Raw genomic sequence first — 21,080 nt, forward strand, 5'->3', positions numbered from 1 at the left:
CCCTGAGGAGCACCAAATTATTTCCTGCCTGAATTCCTTCTCTCCCTGTGCCAAGATCTATCCTCCTTACCTTGTTTCAATTCTTTATGCCATCTTGCACAAGCACTATGCAAGAGCAACCTTCTTCACTCAACTTACATCACATTGTGTCTCTTTACACTCCTCCAATACTTTTTCCCATTTCCAGTACTTCCTGACTCTACCACCACATTGCAATTCTCTACTCAACAAATTCTATTTGCTGATCCAATTTTGTTGCCCTTTCAGTTTCTCTTCTCCTTCTTCCTCTGCTACCTCCAAAATCAAGCAAATCCCTCCTACGCTTCCTTTGTCTGAAATCTCCCCAGAATTCCCATCCAGCTTTGTCTCTTCTGTATTTAAATCAATTAAGCTCCTATTCTGCACTTCCTGGACCTACAAGATATCCATAACAGCATAAAAGAAGTTGCCTAAAACCAGATTCAGGAATTACACTGAAAGTCATGCTGCCCAATGCAAAAACTGCCTGTGTGGATAGGCTCTCAGGGGAAGCTAGTTCTGAAGCTCTTAATTTCTCAAGTCTGTGTGAAAGTTTATTTCCCAAAGGTAGATAATAGAGTAAAAATCAGGCAGATTTCCATACTGTTGTAAAGGTCTGTCTTTAAAGAAATCTTCTTTGCTATCAAGCCTTCAATCAATTTAAAGGTAGCATTCTGCACATCAGTGAAGTGGTCCCCCTCTTGGAAGCAGCAGCATTTTCATATGTGGCCTTTAAAGCATAGAATTTTCCAGTCAAATTTCCAGTACAATTTGTACCCACTTCATATCATTCTTCACCAAGATTCCTTTCCTTTCCCTCTTTCCCTTCCCTCTTTACTTTCCTTTCCCCCTTTTCCTTCCTTTTCCCTTTCCATTAACATTTCCTTCTTCCCATGACTGTCACAAGATCTCTCATATTCATTGCCACAGAGGGTGTCAGAACATCAAATGTCCCTCTCTAACTTACAAATCCAGGTGATGCTCACTGGACAGAAATAAAGGGTTCTTGTGTGTATGTCCACATTCTTTCTCCACTTCTTTAAGTAAGAATGAAGAAAAGCAAGCACAAACCCACTTGAAGCAGAGGTTTGAGGCATCTGTGTATGCATCTGTTTTAAACAAAAATAGTCTAGTACACATCCTAACATGCAGTACTGCATTATACATGAGAGTATTGCAGGCTAAAAGAAAGGAAATTGCATTAACAATTTACAGTTGGCTAAGGATAGATTGTACAATGCTACAAACTCAGCTGTTTTCTTTGATTTAACTGCACATGACATTTGAACATGTGTAGCCTATTACTTTAAAGAAGCAACCAAAGCTTTCCTGATATGAGAGCTGCACAATGATAGCAGAACAATAGCTGGCTCACAGCTCACTGACTTTTCTCAATATATTGTTCTGTCTACAGATGTTGTAGGCTTGCATGTGTGTTCTGTGTATTGGGTTTGGGTTTTTTTAACTACCTTTTAAAATTTTCCTCTGTCACAGGCTGGCATGTTGCCATATGAGGGTGACAAAAATGGGAAGCATCTCACCAGAACCATGAGCAGAGTCAGAAGTTGACAAAGTAAATCACAGAAATTGACTCATGACTCCAAATATAGTTCGTTATCCACTAGATTAAGAATGCCTTTATCTGTTTTAATAAAACATAACAAAAACTATTTTAAGTTCTGTTTCACCCCACTCCATACATATTTTAAGCATTCCAGGTGCTAGCCAGTCTTCTGAAGTTTTATTTTTTGGCTTTAGATTCCCAGGAACCCAGTTTTGACATTTCAAATAGAAGTCAAAATAATTTTTCCCCATGCGTAGTTCTATTTATAGAATTCATGACTGTTAACTACTACAGTTTCAGAACCACTCTCTTCCAGCCACACATCTAACACAGATGCTTAAATCAGCACAAAATACATGGACATGACGCACAAAGTTCTGCTACACCTGACACCTTTATTAGTGATGAACAGTAGAGATCACAACAGGTGTGCAACAGATCTTGGTGCAGACAAAGGACTGAGGAGTCAACAGTCCTGACATGCTATGATACACTAGAGCAAGCCTGGGCCCAGCTGAAAGGAATCAGCTAGTTATAATCCCAGTTCCATCCCTGACCTGCTGTGTGATTGACCATAGTATGAGCTGTTCCCTCCCTGTCTTATCTTCTGAATAGATGAGAACATATTCTTAATCTCATATAGATGCCTCACTTGTATAACTATTTACTTAGTGTTCAAAAACAATGGGTAATTGTGCTTGAGTAACTGAAAGCATTATAGGTACTTAAACAACAGAAACGTCATGCTGGTGGTGAAACCCCATCCTGTTCGAGCAACATGTTTGCTTTTATCTACCTATATGCTACACTGAAGGAACAAAGGCCTACATTTAAAAGTACAGCACAGTAACAACTTAGTAATACTTCCACAGACCATGACTTTATGTATTCAGTGGCAGCATGGCAAACCACACTCTTAAGAATTTTGGTTAAGAAGAAAAAGCTTTTTTTTTTTTATCCTTAAAGACTGTTAACTTCTATGTGGAAAACCACAGCCATACCTACTGCTATGCTGGCAGAACAAGGGCATAAGTCTTTTTTTTTCCAGTAATTTCCTTCACTTTATTGTGTGTGGAACTTTTCTGACTTGCATTCATTGTGCTTGCTCTGCTCTGGAATAACAACATTAGATTGTACTTAGTCATGGCATGAAAAGAGGAGGAAAGGCACCATCAGATGCATACGGGGAGATTATAAGGGTATGGGTTGGTTTGCAGTTCAAGGTAAACACTGCAAAATTAAAAAACTGGATTCACATTTCATTTGAGTACCATGAACTTGTTGGCTATTGCTTCTTTCCTAAATAAAAGTAGTACGAGAGAAAATCAGAATAGACTACAGGCTCTTTATTTAGAAAGCACAATAGAGAATAGTTTTCAGGCAACACAAATGAGGGAGACAGAATGGGTTATGTGAAATTACCTCCACTGGCACGTGCAATTTTCAGAGCTTCAAGAGAAACAGCAGGGGTTATTTCTAGCTGGCAAACAACCACTCTGGCTTTGCAGATGACATCAGAAGCCCTCTTCAGGTCATCAAAATTTAAAAGCAGGTTGGCTCCTGGGACTATGACAATAACATTCTGTCCTAAAGGGAAGATAGTGTGTTTTTTACATTAACTTCTGCAATAAATATGTAAAACAATTCCTTGCTTTTCTACAGTACATTTCAGATGAGTATTTCAATTTGCTTTCCAATCCCCCTCCCCCCCAAGAATGTATACATTGCTGACATTTTCAAATATCCAAACATTTCAGAAGATGATAAAAAAGACTGACAATAATGAATGCTACGGTGCCCAACAAGTACAGTACATATTTCCTTGGAGAAAATAATGACTGGGCTTTCCCTAGTCTTATTTTGGTGTTTTCTAAAGAAGCATTATACAAGCCACAGTGGAGATGATGGTCATAGACTAAGCCTGATATCTGCATTTTCCTACTAAATATTCTAGTAGCACTTGGAAGATAAAACCATCAATATCACTAATGAGTGCCTATGCCAAAAATGCTATAAAAATTTTCATTTCCCCATCAGCTGGAAGGAAAGGGTATTTCACACAGCTATGAAAATTATGCATGTTCTTTATATTTCAGAGAAGTCTTGTTCTAACTACCTGTGACACTTCAAGTTAGGGCCTCTAACCATCATGAAAACAAGAATCAGCTTGCCACCAAAACCCAGAAAGGTAAAGTCTGTGTCTAAGGAAAGCTTGACCAGAAATGAGTAAATGGGTGACAAAATTCTCCTGCAGCTAAAGTAGAATTGTCTAAGCAAAGCTATCTGTGTGGAAGCACAGCAGTATCTCAAAGCACATCTAAGATCCTTTTCATTCTCATAGTTTATTTTACAGTTAGGTGAGTAGGTCCCAAATATTCTTTTTGCTTTGCTTCAGACATGTAAATTGCCTTCTTCTATTGCAGTTTCTTTCTTTCGTTCTTTCTTTTTGAATCTCTGTTACAACACCTATAGACCTTCAGGCATGGGTGCCCTTAAATTAAAATTTATTATTAATCACTCAGGTATTAAATTCAATAAGTCAGTTGTTCCTTGATTTACAGACTCAGCCCGCCCCCGCTGAAGATTCCTTTAAGGACTGCCAATCATTAAAGGCTACCAATGCTGTAATGAACTGAATTACTCTGTAAATAAATATTTATGTTTTTAAATACATTATTTTTGTTGAATGTGACTTCAAAGTCCTTTGAATAAGAAATGTGCAAAGCTTGTCTCCCTAAATATGTTCTGAAAAGAAAGCAAGACAATGGAAAGAATAATACAGTGATCTCAGAGGGAGGGGCCCAAGCTTTCCAAAGCAATTCTGCTGTCAATGGTTTGGTAGAGAACAGCTGCATATGAAAAGCAAAACCTCAGCATTTAAAGCCAACGCCCTGCTTTTCAACAGACAATGATGGGCAACTTGGATAAAAAAAAAAAGGCCTTCTGCAACAAGTAAATGCTATCAAAGATATCTGAATCCTGTTGAGGAAACATTCAAAGGCAAATTGCACCTATTTTGCCAAGCATGTATTTTGAAAGCTTACAGGGTGCAGCAGTGCAAACAGTAAAAGGAAGGGAACCAGTGGAATAAAAATACATTTCATTTCTGCCTGGACTCTGTACCTAGAGTCTCAGCCTCTATCCACATGTCTTGCTGCATTATCTTGTTGAACTGTTTATTTGTACTGACATGTATATTATTATTAGACTTTGGAGCTAATGGCCCAAGGCAATAAGGAAGGCTGTTTGCTTAAACCCAGAGGTGCAAAATCAAGGTAGACCATGTTGCACTGGATCACAGTCAGAAGCTTTTCTTTGCAACTACAACAGGTCAGAGACTTAAAAGTCTGCTTTCAAACATGCCAGGAAAATGCAGAACCTACTGCAGTGTAACAGTCCAGATGGGCTTAACCCAGGTTGGAAGGAGAAAGCCACATTTTCTTCTTAGCAACATACACCACACTGAATGCCTATGACAGCAGTCACCACAAACTTACACCAGCATGCATGAAAGCAGAATCTGGACCCATGTACTCATAATTAATACCAGAATTTTGTACTATCAGCAACCATTTTGCTGAAAGCAATTATTTCTTGCCAGGGAAATCAGATGGGAAATCAGCACCAGGGACAACAGAGTTAAAGACAGATGGCAAAGATGGGATGCATCTTGTCCAACATAAACTAATTTTTCAAGTTTTCAAAAAAATCCTGCACTCTGGAAAATTCTTAGAAAACTAATTTCTAAAAATTAGCTTTGTAGGTTTTTTCAACAAGGAGGAGAGAAAAGTATTTTCCATAGTTTTCAGTCTTGCATGTCTCAGATATCTGTTTGAGGAGGAAATAAACATTTGTGTTGAAATATATATGCATCTCTGTTAAGTCTAGGTGAAGTCTTAAGCTGTACACCTAGCTTGGAAACCCAATAGCTCAAGTGAGGAAGTTGTTACCCACACTCAGAAATGAGAAAAATATACTTACTGCATTTCAGTTAATTCAAACTTATCTTTACTTAGAACAAAAATTTTCAGTTTTGATAGGAGCATCTATATAATTTTAAGTTTGCAGACATCAGCTGAAATATTAGGACTAAATTTACAGTTGCTCTATGCAGAAACAGTTAAATGAAGCTTGCAAGCTTGTGCAAGCTTACACCATATGGGAATTGGGTCAAATCAATACTTAAAACAGTGTGAATGCTGCATATGTAAATTCTGTCTTTGGTTGGGCTTCTAAACCTGCTATTGTTACTTCTTAGAAATCTCTGTAACTCAAGCAAGATATTTTTTACAAGTGTCATTTTATGCACGCCACCAGATGAGAAGTGCCAGAGGAAAAATCAAAGGCAAACCAGAAAACACCACAGTGCAATATCCATAATTTTAAAAAATGGGATGATGAGCCTTAAAGCCAGTAGTAGTACTCAGAACTCACCAAAATCTCAAACAATGAAGTTACAGCAACAGCTGCAGAACTTTTGTATAGTAATTCATAGGGAAAAAAGATTATATTTGTGACCAGAAAAAACTGCTACAGGAAAAACATTTGCTGCCAAATCACACAGTTCATGAATATTGGGGCAAGTTTTGGGTGTGTCATGGTATCATAATTTCTATGCAGTCACTTGGTAGAAGCATTGAATAGTCTTGTACACAAAGCATTCAAGTTCATGATGAATGTCAATACATAGAAGTTCTATAAAAATTCAGGTGACAGCTGTTCATAAACCTTAAGTTTCAAAACAAAGATTTTCAGAACATATTATTCAAACAAGTTGGCACTTGTATTCTAAGTTGTTCTTGTTTATTCAGTCTTATCTAAATATATATTTTAAATGGTTTTATATTAGTAGTGGTTTGGTATTGAAGGTATACTCACTTACAAAATAATGCCTATTCACTGTTCACAGTGATTAATAACTTCATCATAAAGTCAGCACAATGCCTATCTCAAGTGAGGCTTATCTTGCAGTGTGCTGTGTAGGTAAGCTTAAGTCCCAACTTGGAATAATCCAGAGAACTTTAATCATGACCTGCCAACTTCTTTTGTCCCTCTACTGAATTTTTGCTATGGAAATGGAAGTTGTCAGACTGGTTCAAACTACCGGTCCAGTCAGGCCAGCTTAATGGTCCCACCAACAGCTACTATCTGATGTGGGCAAAACTGAAATAAATTTCACAGGTAAACATGTAAAAAATTAATCCATAAAGAGGTTTGTTTTTTCCTCCCTAAGTGTGTATGTAAAAGCACAACACACACCATTGCCTTATGGAGTTTTTACCATTCAATAGCACACTGTTAGCAGGTGTGCTAAGTGACAGAGCTAGTGCAAAGAAGGCAGGTTGAGAGGGGAAACAAAAGTGGTGTGATGAACACCTCTGACACCATGTATTAAGAAAAGCAGATTTTGTCCTTAAGAGAGAAAGCACAGCTTCCAAGAGTACAGGGTCCTGGTAAATGGCGTTTAGTTGAAATCTATCTGAAGAGGCAGTAGTATAAATGAGAATAACTGAAAGCAACATGAGGTTCCAAAAAAAGATCTCTGCACAAGTTTCTCTGCCCAGAGAGCACCTTTGATGCATTTTTCAGCTGCACATTTTCCAGTGGAGCACTAGAAACTTGTTAAACACCTCTTAACCATCTTGCACTAAAGCAGGGATTATCTTTTTTTTAAACCATATTGTATTGTCTCAGAATACAAAACAACTTTGAGAATATCAAATGTGCCTGATAATTTTCAAATTTTCACTACTTTGCCAATTACAATAATGGATGAGTTACAGCTGTGCAATTCAGTAACCAGTAAAAATCTTTAGAAATTCTGCTGCACAAGCTAGACACACAAAGATAGTATCAGGGAAAGCTTACTTCACAGACTCCTCTGACTCTTTTCTCCACAGCTTTCTTTTCCTCTGTCTTCATTCATCCCTCATAGTTTGCTCACTCCACTGAAGAATCTCCTCTGCTTCTGCCTCTGATTTTACTCAGTTGACTGTATTCTTCCTAAGTAAAGGTACTTGTAAAGATGAAGTGCAGGTGATGTGAAGTGTGTGTGAAAACACAGTAATTAAAACTTGACAATTTGGAGATGATACCTATGTTGTTTATTTGTCCCTCATTGTCTTAACATAAAACACCATCATCACCTTCAACTTCAAAACTCCCCTTTTAGGCATAATTTGAAAATCAGTGCATTGAATGCTGTGGCGTTTCAGCAATACCAGAACAAGTATTGTGGTAAAACATGCATGTGTAGACAAGCCCTTTGAGAAGTGCTGTAAAACCTGTTTAGGTCAAATCAGCCAAGTTTCTACAGGGGAAAAAATAGTGTCTCTGCAACAGCAAAGCACATAAGTACTGCTATTTTATTGCACTGTACTCAATTCAGGCACCAGATGGTTTTACAGAGAAGTAACAACCAGAACCATTATCATGTGCATCTGTTTGCTTTCTAGCACAGTTCTGACCAGGTTTGATCTTCTACTAGATTTTAAATAAAAACTGAGGTCAGTGTTAACAAAATTTAGAATGTTTTAGTTTCTGAAAAAACAAGCTGTATGACATTGTGCATTATTCATAAGTGAATTACAAGATTATCAGAGACCCTTCATACTAATATGTAAGCCCACTGTGAACCCCATGGCACTGAACAATCTCTTTCCTTGTGCTGGATAAAGGTTTCAGAGCCAGAAGATGGTTTTGTTCCTTATCCTTCAGAAAAATGCATCTTCTTATAATTTTAACAGGTCACCCTCTATTCATTCAAATTTTGTATATGCATTGGGAAGTAACAAGACTGCTACTTACTCAACCATTCTGCACCACAAACCTAGAGCAAAACATGGTTACATGTACAAAGCAGTGAGGACTGGGAGCATGCTACTGGATTCTCACTGTCTCATTTACAATGGCAAGAGTAGTGCCTGTGTGTGACACAAGAAAAAGGTTCTTATGAGTTGCTGTGCTAATCTACCTGATGACCCAAACTGAAAGAAAGAGGTGGAAGTAAGAGGAAGGTATCCAGGTTAGTCAACATATTAGAACTACTTTATTTCTGAATTAGAACTGTCATGCAAAGTTGATTAATCTTGCTTGTTGAAAATTAAACTCATATCTCCAACTAATTTGCCTAATTTTCCTGAATGTTCCTGTATAGACTTGCCTTGAGTCACAGTTCCTTCCCTGATTTGCTCCTGGAGTGAATAATCATATTTCCTTTCCCGTTTTGAGCTCTAAGCCAATGTACAACAATCAGGTTACACAGGAGCTTGTTAAATTGATGTGTCAGCTAACCTCTGGTAACTGTTCAAATGAAGACTCTTAGATGAACCAAAAAGTGTACTAATCTCCAATCATGTTTGCTATGTTTGCATAGCCATTATTGATCTTGAGCTCTAAACTTTGATTCAGACACACGGACTTGTCTTAAGAGGTCTCAATAGCACAACTTGCTTGAAAAAAAAGATAAATGGAAAGTTTTCTGAGGATAGTTTAGCAATCTTAAAGGAGAATATGGAAACAAGCCAAACATTTTCTTCTTTCCCTGCTGTGTGAGAGCAAATGCACAGGCTAAGGGAAATTAACAGGGAAAAAAGCAAATATGCCCTTTCATTGTGTATTCATCACTGCAGATGCAACTTGGGATCAAGAATTGTGGTAATAGTATAAGATCAGCATAAATATTCCTACTTACACTAAAGACAATTCCTTTTCCTGGGCATAATGACTCAGTGTGCTGAGGAGGCAAAGCCTTTCCTCATAGTCAAAGTGCTAGGTAAGTTGTGGTAGGAAAGGGGAGCTTTAACCTCCTGCTACACTGTGTGTTCTGGCCAATGTAAAACTAGATAGATCAGCTGGCTGATTAAATTATGACTACTGAACTGCTAATCTAAGACATTCTTGCTGGTTTTGGGCACCTCATCTTACAACGTTGTCTGTAATAAAAGAATGTGCAACAAAGTGTGAATAAAATCATGAAAAAAAAAACCCCAAAAAAATTCCACAATTAACAATAACAAGGCAAAGGTTTCTTTTATGGATGTAGAGGCAGAACAAAGAGGACAATTCAGAGCAGAAATATGTACCTTCACTGTTGACAATTATTGAAGCAGTTCCAGTAACATCATCTGTAGTCTGACCAACAAATGCTAAGAAAGGGAAAAGTTACAGCATGCATTAGTTCAATACATTACTTTCATCCAATAGCATGTGATGCAGTTTAATTGAATTAAATCTAAAACGAACCCATAACCTCCAGCAATTTAAAAATGCTAATTACTCTTTCATGTGCAACAATGCCAGAGAAGCTAACAACAACAAAAAGTGTTAATTTACACCCACAAAACAGAAATGCAAGTCCAACATTCTTTAATTTGGCTACATCTCTGCTTTAGAGAAAGCATGTTATTTATACAGTGTTCTCAAGCACTCTACTCCTACATGGAAGTATTTCTTTTATCCAATGAAAGAACAGAGTCAAGGCTGGAGAAAACTAAAATATTAAAATGACACAATATTTAATTCTCTGTAGATTTGCATTTCAGCAGTAATACTAACATGCTGTGAAGGTAGTGATGATGTTATATGTTTCCTCCTTGGACTATTATACAGATAAATTAATTAGAAGTGAGTCTGGCAGCACTGTCTATTATAAAGATTGTTCCTTATTTACTGCTATAAGGACCTGTTTTCAATTGGCAGATTTTGTCAAATATTACACAGTGGTCTGAAACTTTCTATCATAGGTGAGGGTTTTTTAGGTAAGACTGTTGTAGAAAGGTGTTGAAACAGTTGAGGTTTGTTTTTGTTTGGTTGGGGTTTTTGTTGTTTGGGGTGGTGGATTTTTTTTGTTTGTTTGTTTTCTCCAAGAACTCAATTTGAGAAAAATCTGTTTCATTCAAGACAAATTCTGGTGACCTTTTCTTTCAGAAGCTCTGCTGCTCTACCATTTCGGACCACAGATGATGCTGGGCAAAATTTGGCTTCTTTCTCAAGAATTTAAAATGCTGCTCAAATTTGAACAAGGCTGAATAACAAATAACATCATGTTCCTTAAGCTTTGCAGGTACTTGCCCCGGAGATACCCTTAACCTAGCTCAGAGTTACAGGATCAGTGAAGAACTTTCCTTGCAATCATAACTTCTTTTCACCATGAGCTAGGTCTGCACACTGAAACTGAAAGCAGAGAACTTGCGCTCTGAATGCTCTTCCTGCAGAAAATAAGCAGCATGAGCAACAAGCTGCCCAGTTAAAATGCAGGAGTAACACATCAGTAAAGGTCTGAGCAGCACTGACAGCTGATAGGTTGCAGAAGTCAGGAAGACTGGGACAGGGGAAAATTATGAAACAGACTCAAATTGGAAAGAAAAGAGGTAAGCTGGTATGTTAGGAAATAGAAGAGCAATATAAACCAAGAAGCCATATGACAATGATTCAGGATATGAAAGTTGGCAGAACTGGATTTACAGCAAGGATTTTCATTCAGTAACAACATTATGCATAACAACAGGGATAGGCTAGACAAGGATTAAACTGAAATAAAAAGCCAGAGACTGAAATGATATGGTCTTAAGCAAAAAGGTTTGTGCCCATTGAATCACCGTTGCCTCCAAATGTGGGAATGGAAGCTGGGGTCCCAGACCAGCCTCACCAGCAGTATATCCTATCTTCCTCCATGGATGATTAGTGTAGGGGATGACAAACTAACACCATTCTGAGCTATTTTTATCTCATTCAGCAGAAATTAGTACCTTGGACCTAAATGTTCCAACCCATCAATTGCTCTAGTTAGGTATCAATGGATCATAGAATCATAGAATCATAGAATTGGCTGGGTTGGAAGGGACCTCAGAGATCATCAAGTCCAACCCTTGATCCACTACCACTGCAGTTCCCAGACCATGGCACTGAGTGCCACATCCAGTCTCTTTTTAAATATCTCCAGGGATGGAGAATCCACTACTTCCCTGGGCAGCCCATTCCAACGCTTGATCACCCCCTCAGTAAAGAAATTCTTTCTAATGTCCAACCTAAACCTCCCACGGCACAACTTGAGACCGTGCCCTCTTGTCTTGCTGAGGGTTGCCTGGGAAAAGAGACCAACCCCCACCTGGCTACAGCCTCCTTTCAGGGAGTTGTAGAGAGCGATGAGGTCTCCCCTGAGCCTCCTCTTCTCCAGGCTGAACAGCCCCAGCTCCCTCAGCCTCTCCTCATAGGATCTGTGCTGGAGTCCCTTCACCAGCCTGATTGCCCTCCTTTGGACCTGCTCCAGGACCCCGATATCCTTCCTAACTGAGGGGCCCAGAACTGGACACAGTACTCGAGGTGTGGCCTCACCAGCGCTGAGTACAGGGGCAAACATGAAGTGCAATATGATGGAATTTTTAATTTTTTTTTTCTTGCACTTTTCTTTAATTCTTATAAAGACCATTAAAAAACTTCTGTTAAGGTTGAAAAATCTATCATCTAAATGACAAAACATGAGATTAAAGGTTCCTTGCGGAAAACACATTTTCATTAAGTGTTATGCCTTACAATACCTTTATTTACATAATGAAAGCCTTTATTCACAAGATAGGCACTCTTTGGAGAGATTTAGAATCCTATACTATCCGAGACTATTTTTATAGTATCCTTGCCTGGTTTCTTCTGTAAGTTGGAAGGTATGTCCAGTGCTGCATGACATCTTTGTCAGTGACATCGACAATGGCATTGGGTGCATCCTCAGCATGTTTCCAATGACACCAAGCTGTGTGGTTAATTCACTAGAGGGAAGGGATGCCATCCAGAGGAAGTTAACAGGCTTGAGAAATGGGCCCGTGCAAACTGTGTGAGGTTCAGCAAGTCCAAGTGCAAGGTTCTGCATCTGGGCCAGGCCAACTATGGGCACAACTACAAGCTGGGTACACACGGGGGAGAGCAACCTGAAGAGAAGGACTTGGGAGTGTTGATCAATGAGAAGCTCAACATGAGCAGGCAATGCACTCATGCAGCTCAGAAGGTCAACTGTGTCCCAGGATGAATCAAGAGCAGTGTGGCCAGCAGACCAAGAGAGGTGATTCTCCTCCTCTGCTCTGCTCTTGAGAGACCTCACCTTCAATTGAGAGACCTCAATACTGCACCAACTCCTGGTGCCCCCACCATAAGAAGGACATAGATGTGTTAGAACTAGCCCAGATGAGGGCCACAAAGATGATCCAGGGGATGGAGCACCACTGCTATGAGGAGTGGCTGAGGGAGCAGGAATGGTTCAGTCTGAAGAAGACTCTGGGGGGACCTTATAGCTGCCTTCCTATTCCTGAAGGGAACCTACAGGAAGGCTGGAGAGTGACTTTCCATAAGACTGTCCAGTGATGGGACAAGGAGAAATGGTTTTAAACTGAAGGAGAATAGATTTAGAATAGATATTAGGAAGAAGTTCTTCAGGATGAGGGTGATGAGACTGGAATAGATTGCCCTACCCAGAGAATCTGTGGATGCCCCTCCCTGGAGATGTTCAGGGCTAGACTGGATGAGGCTTTAAGCAACCTTGTCTAGAAAAGAGGTGTCCCTGCACATGGCAGAGAGGTTGAAGTAGATGATTTCTAAGGTCCCTTCCAACCTAAGCCATTCTATGATACACAATTGAAACAACTGTGTATACCTTTGTGAAATATGTAGATGCTATACTGATGAGCATGATAAAAAAGCTCACAAAACACTAACAGCTCTGTCTTTAAAGCAGGATTTGAATAATGCAGTAAATGAAGCTTGTGGCTGCACATTAAGCAGAAAAGATAAATAGAATATTGATTTGCCATTTAGTGATTGCATCTGTCCACCCTTTTCCACCCTGAAGGAGAAGAGTATTCCAGATAAAAATGTGATCATTGAAAGAAGCACAGGAGAATACATTTACACAAGAGAGAATTAGGGCTGCAAAGGTGCAAAGATATAGAATACTATGAATGCTTATTTTTCTCTTTTTCTGAAAGCCCTTTATAGTTTTCTCTGTTTGTGTGTGTTAACAGACATCAGCTGCAGTCTCTCTAATGGCTGCATGTGTCATTTCCCCAAAGGTGAAGTGTACTGAGCTGACAAATGCATTTTCACTCAATCCCTCCCCACTCAACATGAAATTGAGAATGAATAATCAGACTGGATTTTTCAATTTCTCACCAGGCATTACCATCATTAATGCCACCCTAAATAATTGCATAACAGCAAGTTATCTTTAGATGTCTTGCACCACTGATGTAATAATCTGAGATTCAGAGGTAATAACATTACATTTTATTTTTAGCTGATTTCAGAAGATCCTATATTCTCACCAATATTCATTCATTCCTGCCTGTTGTATCAAAACAATTAAACGTAGTTCTGAGTAGCAAAAAATCTAATAAGGCAAAACAAGAAACACTCTACTACAATTTTTGAAGTTTAAAAATAATACGAAATGTCTATTTACCTGTAGAAATACCATTATTCTTCAAGTTTGCAACATAATCATTGCCAAAGGAATCCTTCCCAACCTATACAAGTGATAAAAGCATAAGTTTTCTATACAGAAATGCAAGAGGATAAATCATCTTGATCTTTAGACAAAAGCATGCTCTAGTGTGATTTCAATACAACTGTTTTCACCACTTTGCCTTATTAATAAACAGATAAGTAATAAAAATAAAAATGTATCAATAAACAATAAAAGTAGTGTTCTGCAGTTTTCTCCTCCTCTAGTACAAAACTCTCCCCTACACTCCTGTCACTATATTCAAGCTTCATTCTCTTACAGCTGCTGTGTTCCCTTCACACTGAAGCTTTCTGGGGACTGTAAGATCTGGAAGTGTACTGAATCTTGTACTCCTGAACCATTATTCAGCTTTAGATTGGGAGCATTATAGCAACTCTGGTGTTTCTCTTAATTGCAGTTCACATTTCACTTGCTACTTCAGATTTCCTTGGTAGAAAAATATCAAACTGTGGTTATTGCCTAAAAAGTAGCAATAAATGTGGCATTTCTGATTTCTGTAACTCTCAGTACTGTATACTGTTTACAAATTCAACATTTTTTTTTGTTTTATCCAGCAACAGCAGGCCAAGTTGAGTTAGGGAGTCAAGTTATGCTCTACTGTTTTTCTATCAGCAAGTTAAAGAGCCTGTATTTTCAGCTCCACAGATCCTTCTGGGTGCACAGAATTCTGCTTGCTGTTTAAGACTAATAAACATTTCTTTTTGCTAAATCACACAAGCTGAATAAAGGAGATGGTATATATGGGGAAAAAAATTGTATGCCTTGCTTAATGCATTTAAAATAAATTTATAAAGTAAAACATAGTTTTAAGTCACCAGTTTTAGCCTGGGTTTTCAGCATGCATAGTGGATGCTCCCACTTCCAAGAAAAAGCTGTGATTCTGTGTGGTATCAAAGCCTGTGATGATACATAATGATACTCACCAGTGCTACAGGAAGTATTTTTCAAGAGAGAAAAAAAACATCTTTTGTTTTAGAAGCCAAATCATGGTCATGGTCCAGATAATAAAGGAATTACACAAGGAAAACAGCACTAAATAACTGACAGTGTATTTGAGTTACTGGAAGCACAAAGAAGCTGCCTCTGTTGCCCCCTGTTAGAAATTTGTCAATGTATGAGTTCAGTCCTTTAGAAAGCTTGGAGAAGGCCTGAGTACTACAAGCCAGTTATCAGAATAGTCAAACACTGCCATTCAGAATTTTAAAATTTCAAGTGTGATGGATAGATGATCCTTTAGATGTACAATATTCTATTGTACAACCACGTTCTGAAACATACTGCCATTTTTTACAATCTTTATTAGGGTTTTTCTAAAGCATCATTAGGGATGGTCCCAGTCTTTTACCAAAGAAGGACAGCAATTTAAATCAAAATAGCCTAACAAGATGGAACACTCCTCTAGTACATGGAAAAATAAAAACCCAACAACATTTACTTAGGTCACTGTGTTATTCATTGTTTGCATATTAGAGTATTTCTGCATCTTAGACTACTCCCAGTTTGCCAGACAGGGTGGGTTGTCAGATGCTGCATCTTCTGGCAGCTTTAGGTTGGATGACTGCAGCCACCTGCAATATAGACCTGAGTCGTGCTCACCTCTGCAGCCTAATAGTTGTACTACTGGAATGTGTTCCACCTGATGGTATCACCTTCTTCCTCCCTTGCTTTTACAAAGCTTCTACAAAAAAAATCAGGATTTGCTTGGTTATTTCATAACCATTCTCCAATGGTTACGGTCACTGAAACTTCCTTCCTTCAGCTCCGGGTCCCACAGAGCTGCCAGACAGACATCCCCTATTGTTCAGCTGTCACAACAACTGAGATCAGCTGTGGTGCTTTTGCTCAGAGCAAAACACCTCAGTGCTAGAGGGAAAGACTTGGAGGGGTCTCAAAGGAGGCCCTTCTCCTCTGGAAGCTTTTTTCCATGTTAGTTCATCAGCATCCAACCCAGTTAATCCTTGTGCATTTGAGAGGCTTATCTTTCCTTTCAATTCGGGCTTTATCCCCAAGGAAGAGAGACTATTGGGCATCAGACTTATTTTATAATAAAGGCCTATTTACTGACCATGTCAAATTATATAACATTGTTTCAAATATTTTCTCTTTTGCACAGACCCTGCTATATGGATTAATGGGTAAACAGAAAAAATAGAAGTCTTAGTCTCCTGAGCACAGAACATTGTATGTGCTGAAATAGCATTTCTTCTTTCTTGAGATGTTAACAATAGCTGCTTGTACAAGCATTATGGTCACATAGTTTGCATATCAGAATGAGTGGAATGCCATTAGTATTTTACAGTCTGTTTTCCCTGCTTACTATTATGTTCTTCACATGGAGATAGGGGCACTGGCTGAAATAATAAAATTCTAGAAGCTTAGAGAATCAAACTCACCTGTACCTGAAATTACAACAAAATCATGTGCTTTTTAACTCTTGACAATTGCTTGTGTTATCTACTTTATATGCCCTTTTTTTTGAGCGTTTACTCTATTTCTTCCTTAGGGAATGAAACGGGTACTAAAGACAGTAATAGACAGTAATACAAAAGGAAAAAAGATGTCACATTCTGGGCAGAATCTGAGATATAGCCGTGTTCTTACAGTGAACTGAAGATTCAGGTTTGAAGCACTTTAACTTAAATTTGACTTACAGATCAATTAAAGAGAGAAGACTAGACAGCATGGTAATACTGCACTTCCTATTATCAAGTAGGAATCAAATGCAACTGGGGCTTATGTAGAATTTAGCACATGCAGAATAAGGCTCGTGATATCAGTGTCCAGTGAGGATCATTCCAAATTGTTTGTCAGAAGTAAAACAGGATTTTTCAGCACATACAACAGCACATACAATGTCTTTCAGACCAAGGATCTAGGATGTTTAACAGACATCAAAAAAAAACCCCAAACAAACCCGACAAAAAAAATAGTTTGGGGAGTCTGAAAGCTCTCAAGCCCACTGTGTACTGTGTTCTAGTACTGCAGCAGGGTTCTTGTATGAACACAATTAATTTATTTGCTTAGATCCTTTAGTACCCTGACAGTAATCTTTTAAATTTGTCTAACCAATTGTCTTTTTTTCTGTCTTTCTGAATTGGCAACCATCACATCAATACATTCTTTTCTGTACTGAGTAAACTGAGGAGGGGAGTTTAAGGCTGATATTGTGACACATACTGATAACCCAGAGTAACAGCAGCCACTTGCACAGAGTTCCAGGCAGAAAGTAGGAAACTGCAGCATTTTCAAAACTCAGACTCAGTACTTGGATTTTACACTGAAATCCACAGCATCCTGTGGCACCTCTAGTCATAACTGTAAATAATTCTAAAACTCCCTCTCAAACCTTCACCACAGTCACTGGCCTCCTTTTGTGCTTTAAAGCTCTAAGGTATGATGAATGCCACTTGATCTGAGATGTCTACCTCTACTCTTGTTGAGGTAGTCTCTCTACTCTACTCTCTCAAGTAGAGGGTAGTTAACCCTCTGTCTAAGTTACAGTCCTTGTAAGAGGATGCCACACTCCAGGAGAAAGTCTCTCTAAGTATTAATACTGATTTCATTTCCTGAACTTCAAATTGTAGAAGCAATACTTGCACCTGTGCTGGATTAAAAATGTTAGGAATTATCAGCAAAACATAAGCATATTACTGAGCACAGAGTGCATGTGTGAGGAGATATCTGGCTTTAAGAACCACTGAATACTTACTCTGACTTGTTAAAGTAAAAATAATTTACTTGTAATGGCTCATGATTGCCTGACTCTTCCTAGTATATTCAGCAAGGAACTTTACACTACATACCCACTGACCTATGCAGACACAAGACTGTACTGCCAGTGCCTATTTTTAGACTATTTTGTAAGGCTATACAATGCATCTTTAATTTAAAAGTAAATATTACCTTCTAAAAGTAAAAAATACAAACCACTAATATTTGTAGATAAGAAGAGTAATTCTCTGCTGTTTCTTATCTCTAATAAATACACATTAGAAAGAAAGAAAACTGGGCTTCACTGAAATTACATCAATATGATTTGAAGAAGTAATTAGAAATTATATTAACTGCTAAATTTTATTAGGAATGCAAATGTCTCCAGAAACAAGTATGCACTGAGCAAAAGCTAGACCATTAAACAATAAAACAACATTAACAGTTTCAGTGGAAAAAGAAATCCTTTGAGGTTTAGCAGGAAATGTTAGCAAGGAATTCATCTCATACTTGAATCTGATCATTCTTGAATACAAAGATGATGAAACATATGCAATGTTACAGAAGCACAAACACTGCCAATATAAAAAAACTCCACACTGTAGAACAGCTATTAATAATGACCCACAGAAATAATTGCAGGTGTAATTTAAATTTATACTACCACTCTTTAGCCTATCTATTGGACTGGAAAACCAGTGAGAAAGGCTGCCTTGAGATGTTCCCAGTACTTTTCAAAAAATCCCTGACAGACAATAATCCAGCAAATTTAGCATCTTCTCCAGCCATGGCAGTAACCAAGTATGTCCAGTCAATTTGAAATTTCATTTATAGATAGCACAGGACAGACAATAAGGCTAGAAAGAGAAAATTTGATCTTAAGCTTAGTAATAATCACTCAAAACTTAAAATGATTAATGACAAAAACGAAAGAAAAGCATTATAAAAATACAGCATCTGCCTAACTGAATCAGCCTGATGGTCTGTGAGCCAGCTCTTAGAACTGCTGTGTATCAAATGCTCCAGAAAAATGGGCAAAAAACACATAGGTATGAGAATTTGGACATGAACATTCCATCCTAATCTGAAGTAATGAGATAATGATTTAACCCTTGAAGCACAAACTTTTACATTCCTTCTCAAATCTGCTACTGGCTTGTCAGTGTCTGATTTTTAAAATTCTAAAAAGTAACTTTCAGAATGACTGTAGTGCCAGCACCCGAATGTCATCAGTGAAGTTCTGATCATTGCAACAGTGGGAACATAAAGGGGAGAGGATAATCAAGAGTACTTGAATTCTGAACATCTCAAATTCTCTCCAATTCTCTTTTCCATGGTCCATCAATCTAACTTTTGCAATCCTTTATATAATACACAATTTCTGCCAGACCTCTAGCCAACTAGACTTTGGTTCTGGCAGTATTCTTAAAATAGCCTCTTCAATGGTAAGATTTATAGCTGAAATAAGGAAAAGAAAAGGAATCAGTGGGGGATAGAAAAATAAATACTGCAAATCACTTAAAGGTTTACTGGAATTTGCATCAACATTAAGTTCAGCTGTAATCCAAGAGCAAGTCAGTGCTTACCTTGCAGATCAGTGAGGTCTTCGCCCCAAGTCGAGCTGCCTGGACACACTGGTTGGCTCCCTTCCCACCAAAACCAATGAAAAACTTATGTCCAAGGACAGTTTCTCCAGCTTTTGGCAATCGTGTAGTAAGGCTGTTCCAATTTAAAGCAATATTTACATATGTTAGAGACTGAAAACAGCAAGCATCTTCAAAATAAGTTACTCTCTTATAAGACTAAGTGACAGACAGCCAGTAAGCCCAAAAAAGACTCCAAAGACCTTGCAGGTTCTCTACTCCACATCCCACCCATTTTAAGTTTATTCCTTATTTGCCACCCAGTCAAGCTTTTAGTTTGTTACCAAGAGAGAGACTACATTTCTTCTGCTTGTGTTCCATGTTTCTACAGAAAAAGAAGCTCTTGATCCATGACTGGTAATGCCCAGTGCAGATATATAACAGAACTATAGATCTCACAGCTCATGTTGGTTTACCGTAACATTCAGCTCAAGTTTACATACTGTTCATTTAATTTAATTACATCTAATTAGACACTCTGGATCAGGTCTAAGTAATTTTTCACTTTGTTGATGATCATAGTCCTCAAAATTGTAGATCATTATCAAAACTTACGTCCCCTCTGCTGTCACTCAGATGAACTGCATGTATTTAACTTTTTTCTTTTTTAATTTTGTCTCTTACAAATCAAGCTTTACACTTAGCAGTATTTTGTTGTTTCCTGAACACATTCCAATTACATTTACATCCTTCTGGGGATGGGTGCTCAGAACCAGATGCACTAATACAAGTGGAGACCCACCAGAATTATGTTCTGGTTTAATTTCCAGAAAAAAACAAAACAAAACTGTTTTTGTTAATGCTACCAGATGCTTTGCTATCTCCAGTGAAAACTGAAAGGAAGAAAAGACACCACTGAGACCAGGAGCAAGAACATCTCTGAATACAGAGAGCTAGCCTCTATTAAAATGCAGAACTCAAAGTCACATTTACAACACTCAGGTTACCAAAATTTCTGCCTTCTCAAATAATTCCAGGCACAAGATTTAAAAATGGAATTCCTTCTATCTCTTAAGCTACAAACAAGCTCACAAAACGTGTGGAGGGAAGACCTCCTATGATGAACAGGGAACCTCTTCAGTCATTGACCGCTCAGACAGATTTCCAAAAGCCTGCATGAAAGCAGGAGAGTGTGGAAGGGGAATCTGAAAGAATGCAGAGGAATCTGCCTAAATGAGGAACAGATTAATTTCAGCTCTGTCAATTTATAAGATCATTTTACCAACAAATTTTACAATAGCTTTAGAATTGCCAGCCCTCCAATTCAGAAAAAAGGTGACATGCTTCTGCACTAGCACATCACTACAGGGTGCTTTTGGAAAAGGATATGAAGAACATGTGTATTACTGTGTATGTTTATGCTGCAAATTCTGGGGCATACTGGCATTTGCAAAATCTTATGGAATTCATGACACAGCACAGCCTGATTTACTGCAAATTCTCAGGAAAAAACTAACTTCTTTTCCTCACTAATTTTCAGTTCCAACACCCACCAGCCCAAAGGTTTAGAATCATTAGGAAATAAAACCAGAAAATTAATCTAGCAAAGCCAAACAAGTCCTGAATTACCAGGGCAGGTCTGTGCTTCACCAGGTACAGCTTTTTGAGAGATGCAGGTAGGGATGCAGCCCCTAAG

General features: G+C 38.2%; 1 protein-coding gene across 1 annotated transcript in view; it reads right to left on the reverse strand.

The window, feature by feature from the left end:
- The window catches only part of RBKS (ribokinase), a 69,725-nt gene that overhangs the window by 31,609 nt on the left and 17,036 nt on the right, over positions 1-21,080 (reverse strand). The window contains exons 2-5 of the mRNA XM_071739396.1: positions 19,388-19,520; positions 14,028-14,091; positions 9,667-9,729; positions 3,005-3,169 (exon numbers count right to left, since the gene is read on the reverse strand). Coding sequence (XP_071595497.1) covers positions 3,005-3,169; positions 9,667-9,729; positions 14,028-14,091; positions 19,388-19,520 — 425 coding nt within the window. The remainder of the gene's footprint in view (positions 1-3,004; positions 3,170-9,666; positions 9,730-14,027; positions 14,092-19,387; positions 19,521-21,080) is intronic.

The sequence above is a fragment of the Heliangelus exortis genome, chromosome 3 (genome assembly GCF_036169615.1).
Source record: "Heliangelus exortis chromosome 3, bHelExo1.hap1, whole genome shotgun sequence".
In the NCBI taxonomy this organism is placed as follows: domain Eukaryota; kingdom Metazoa; phylum Chordata; class Aves; order Apodiformes; family Trochilidae; genus Heliangelus; species Heliangelus exortis.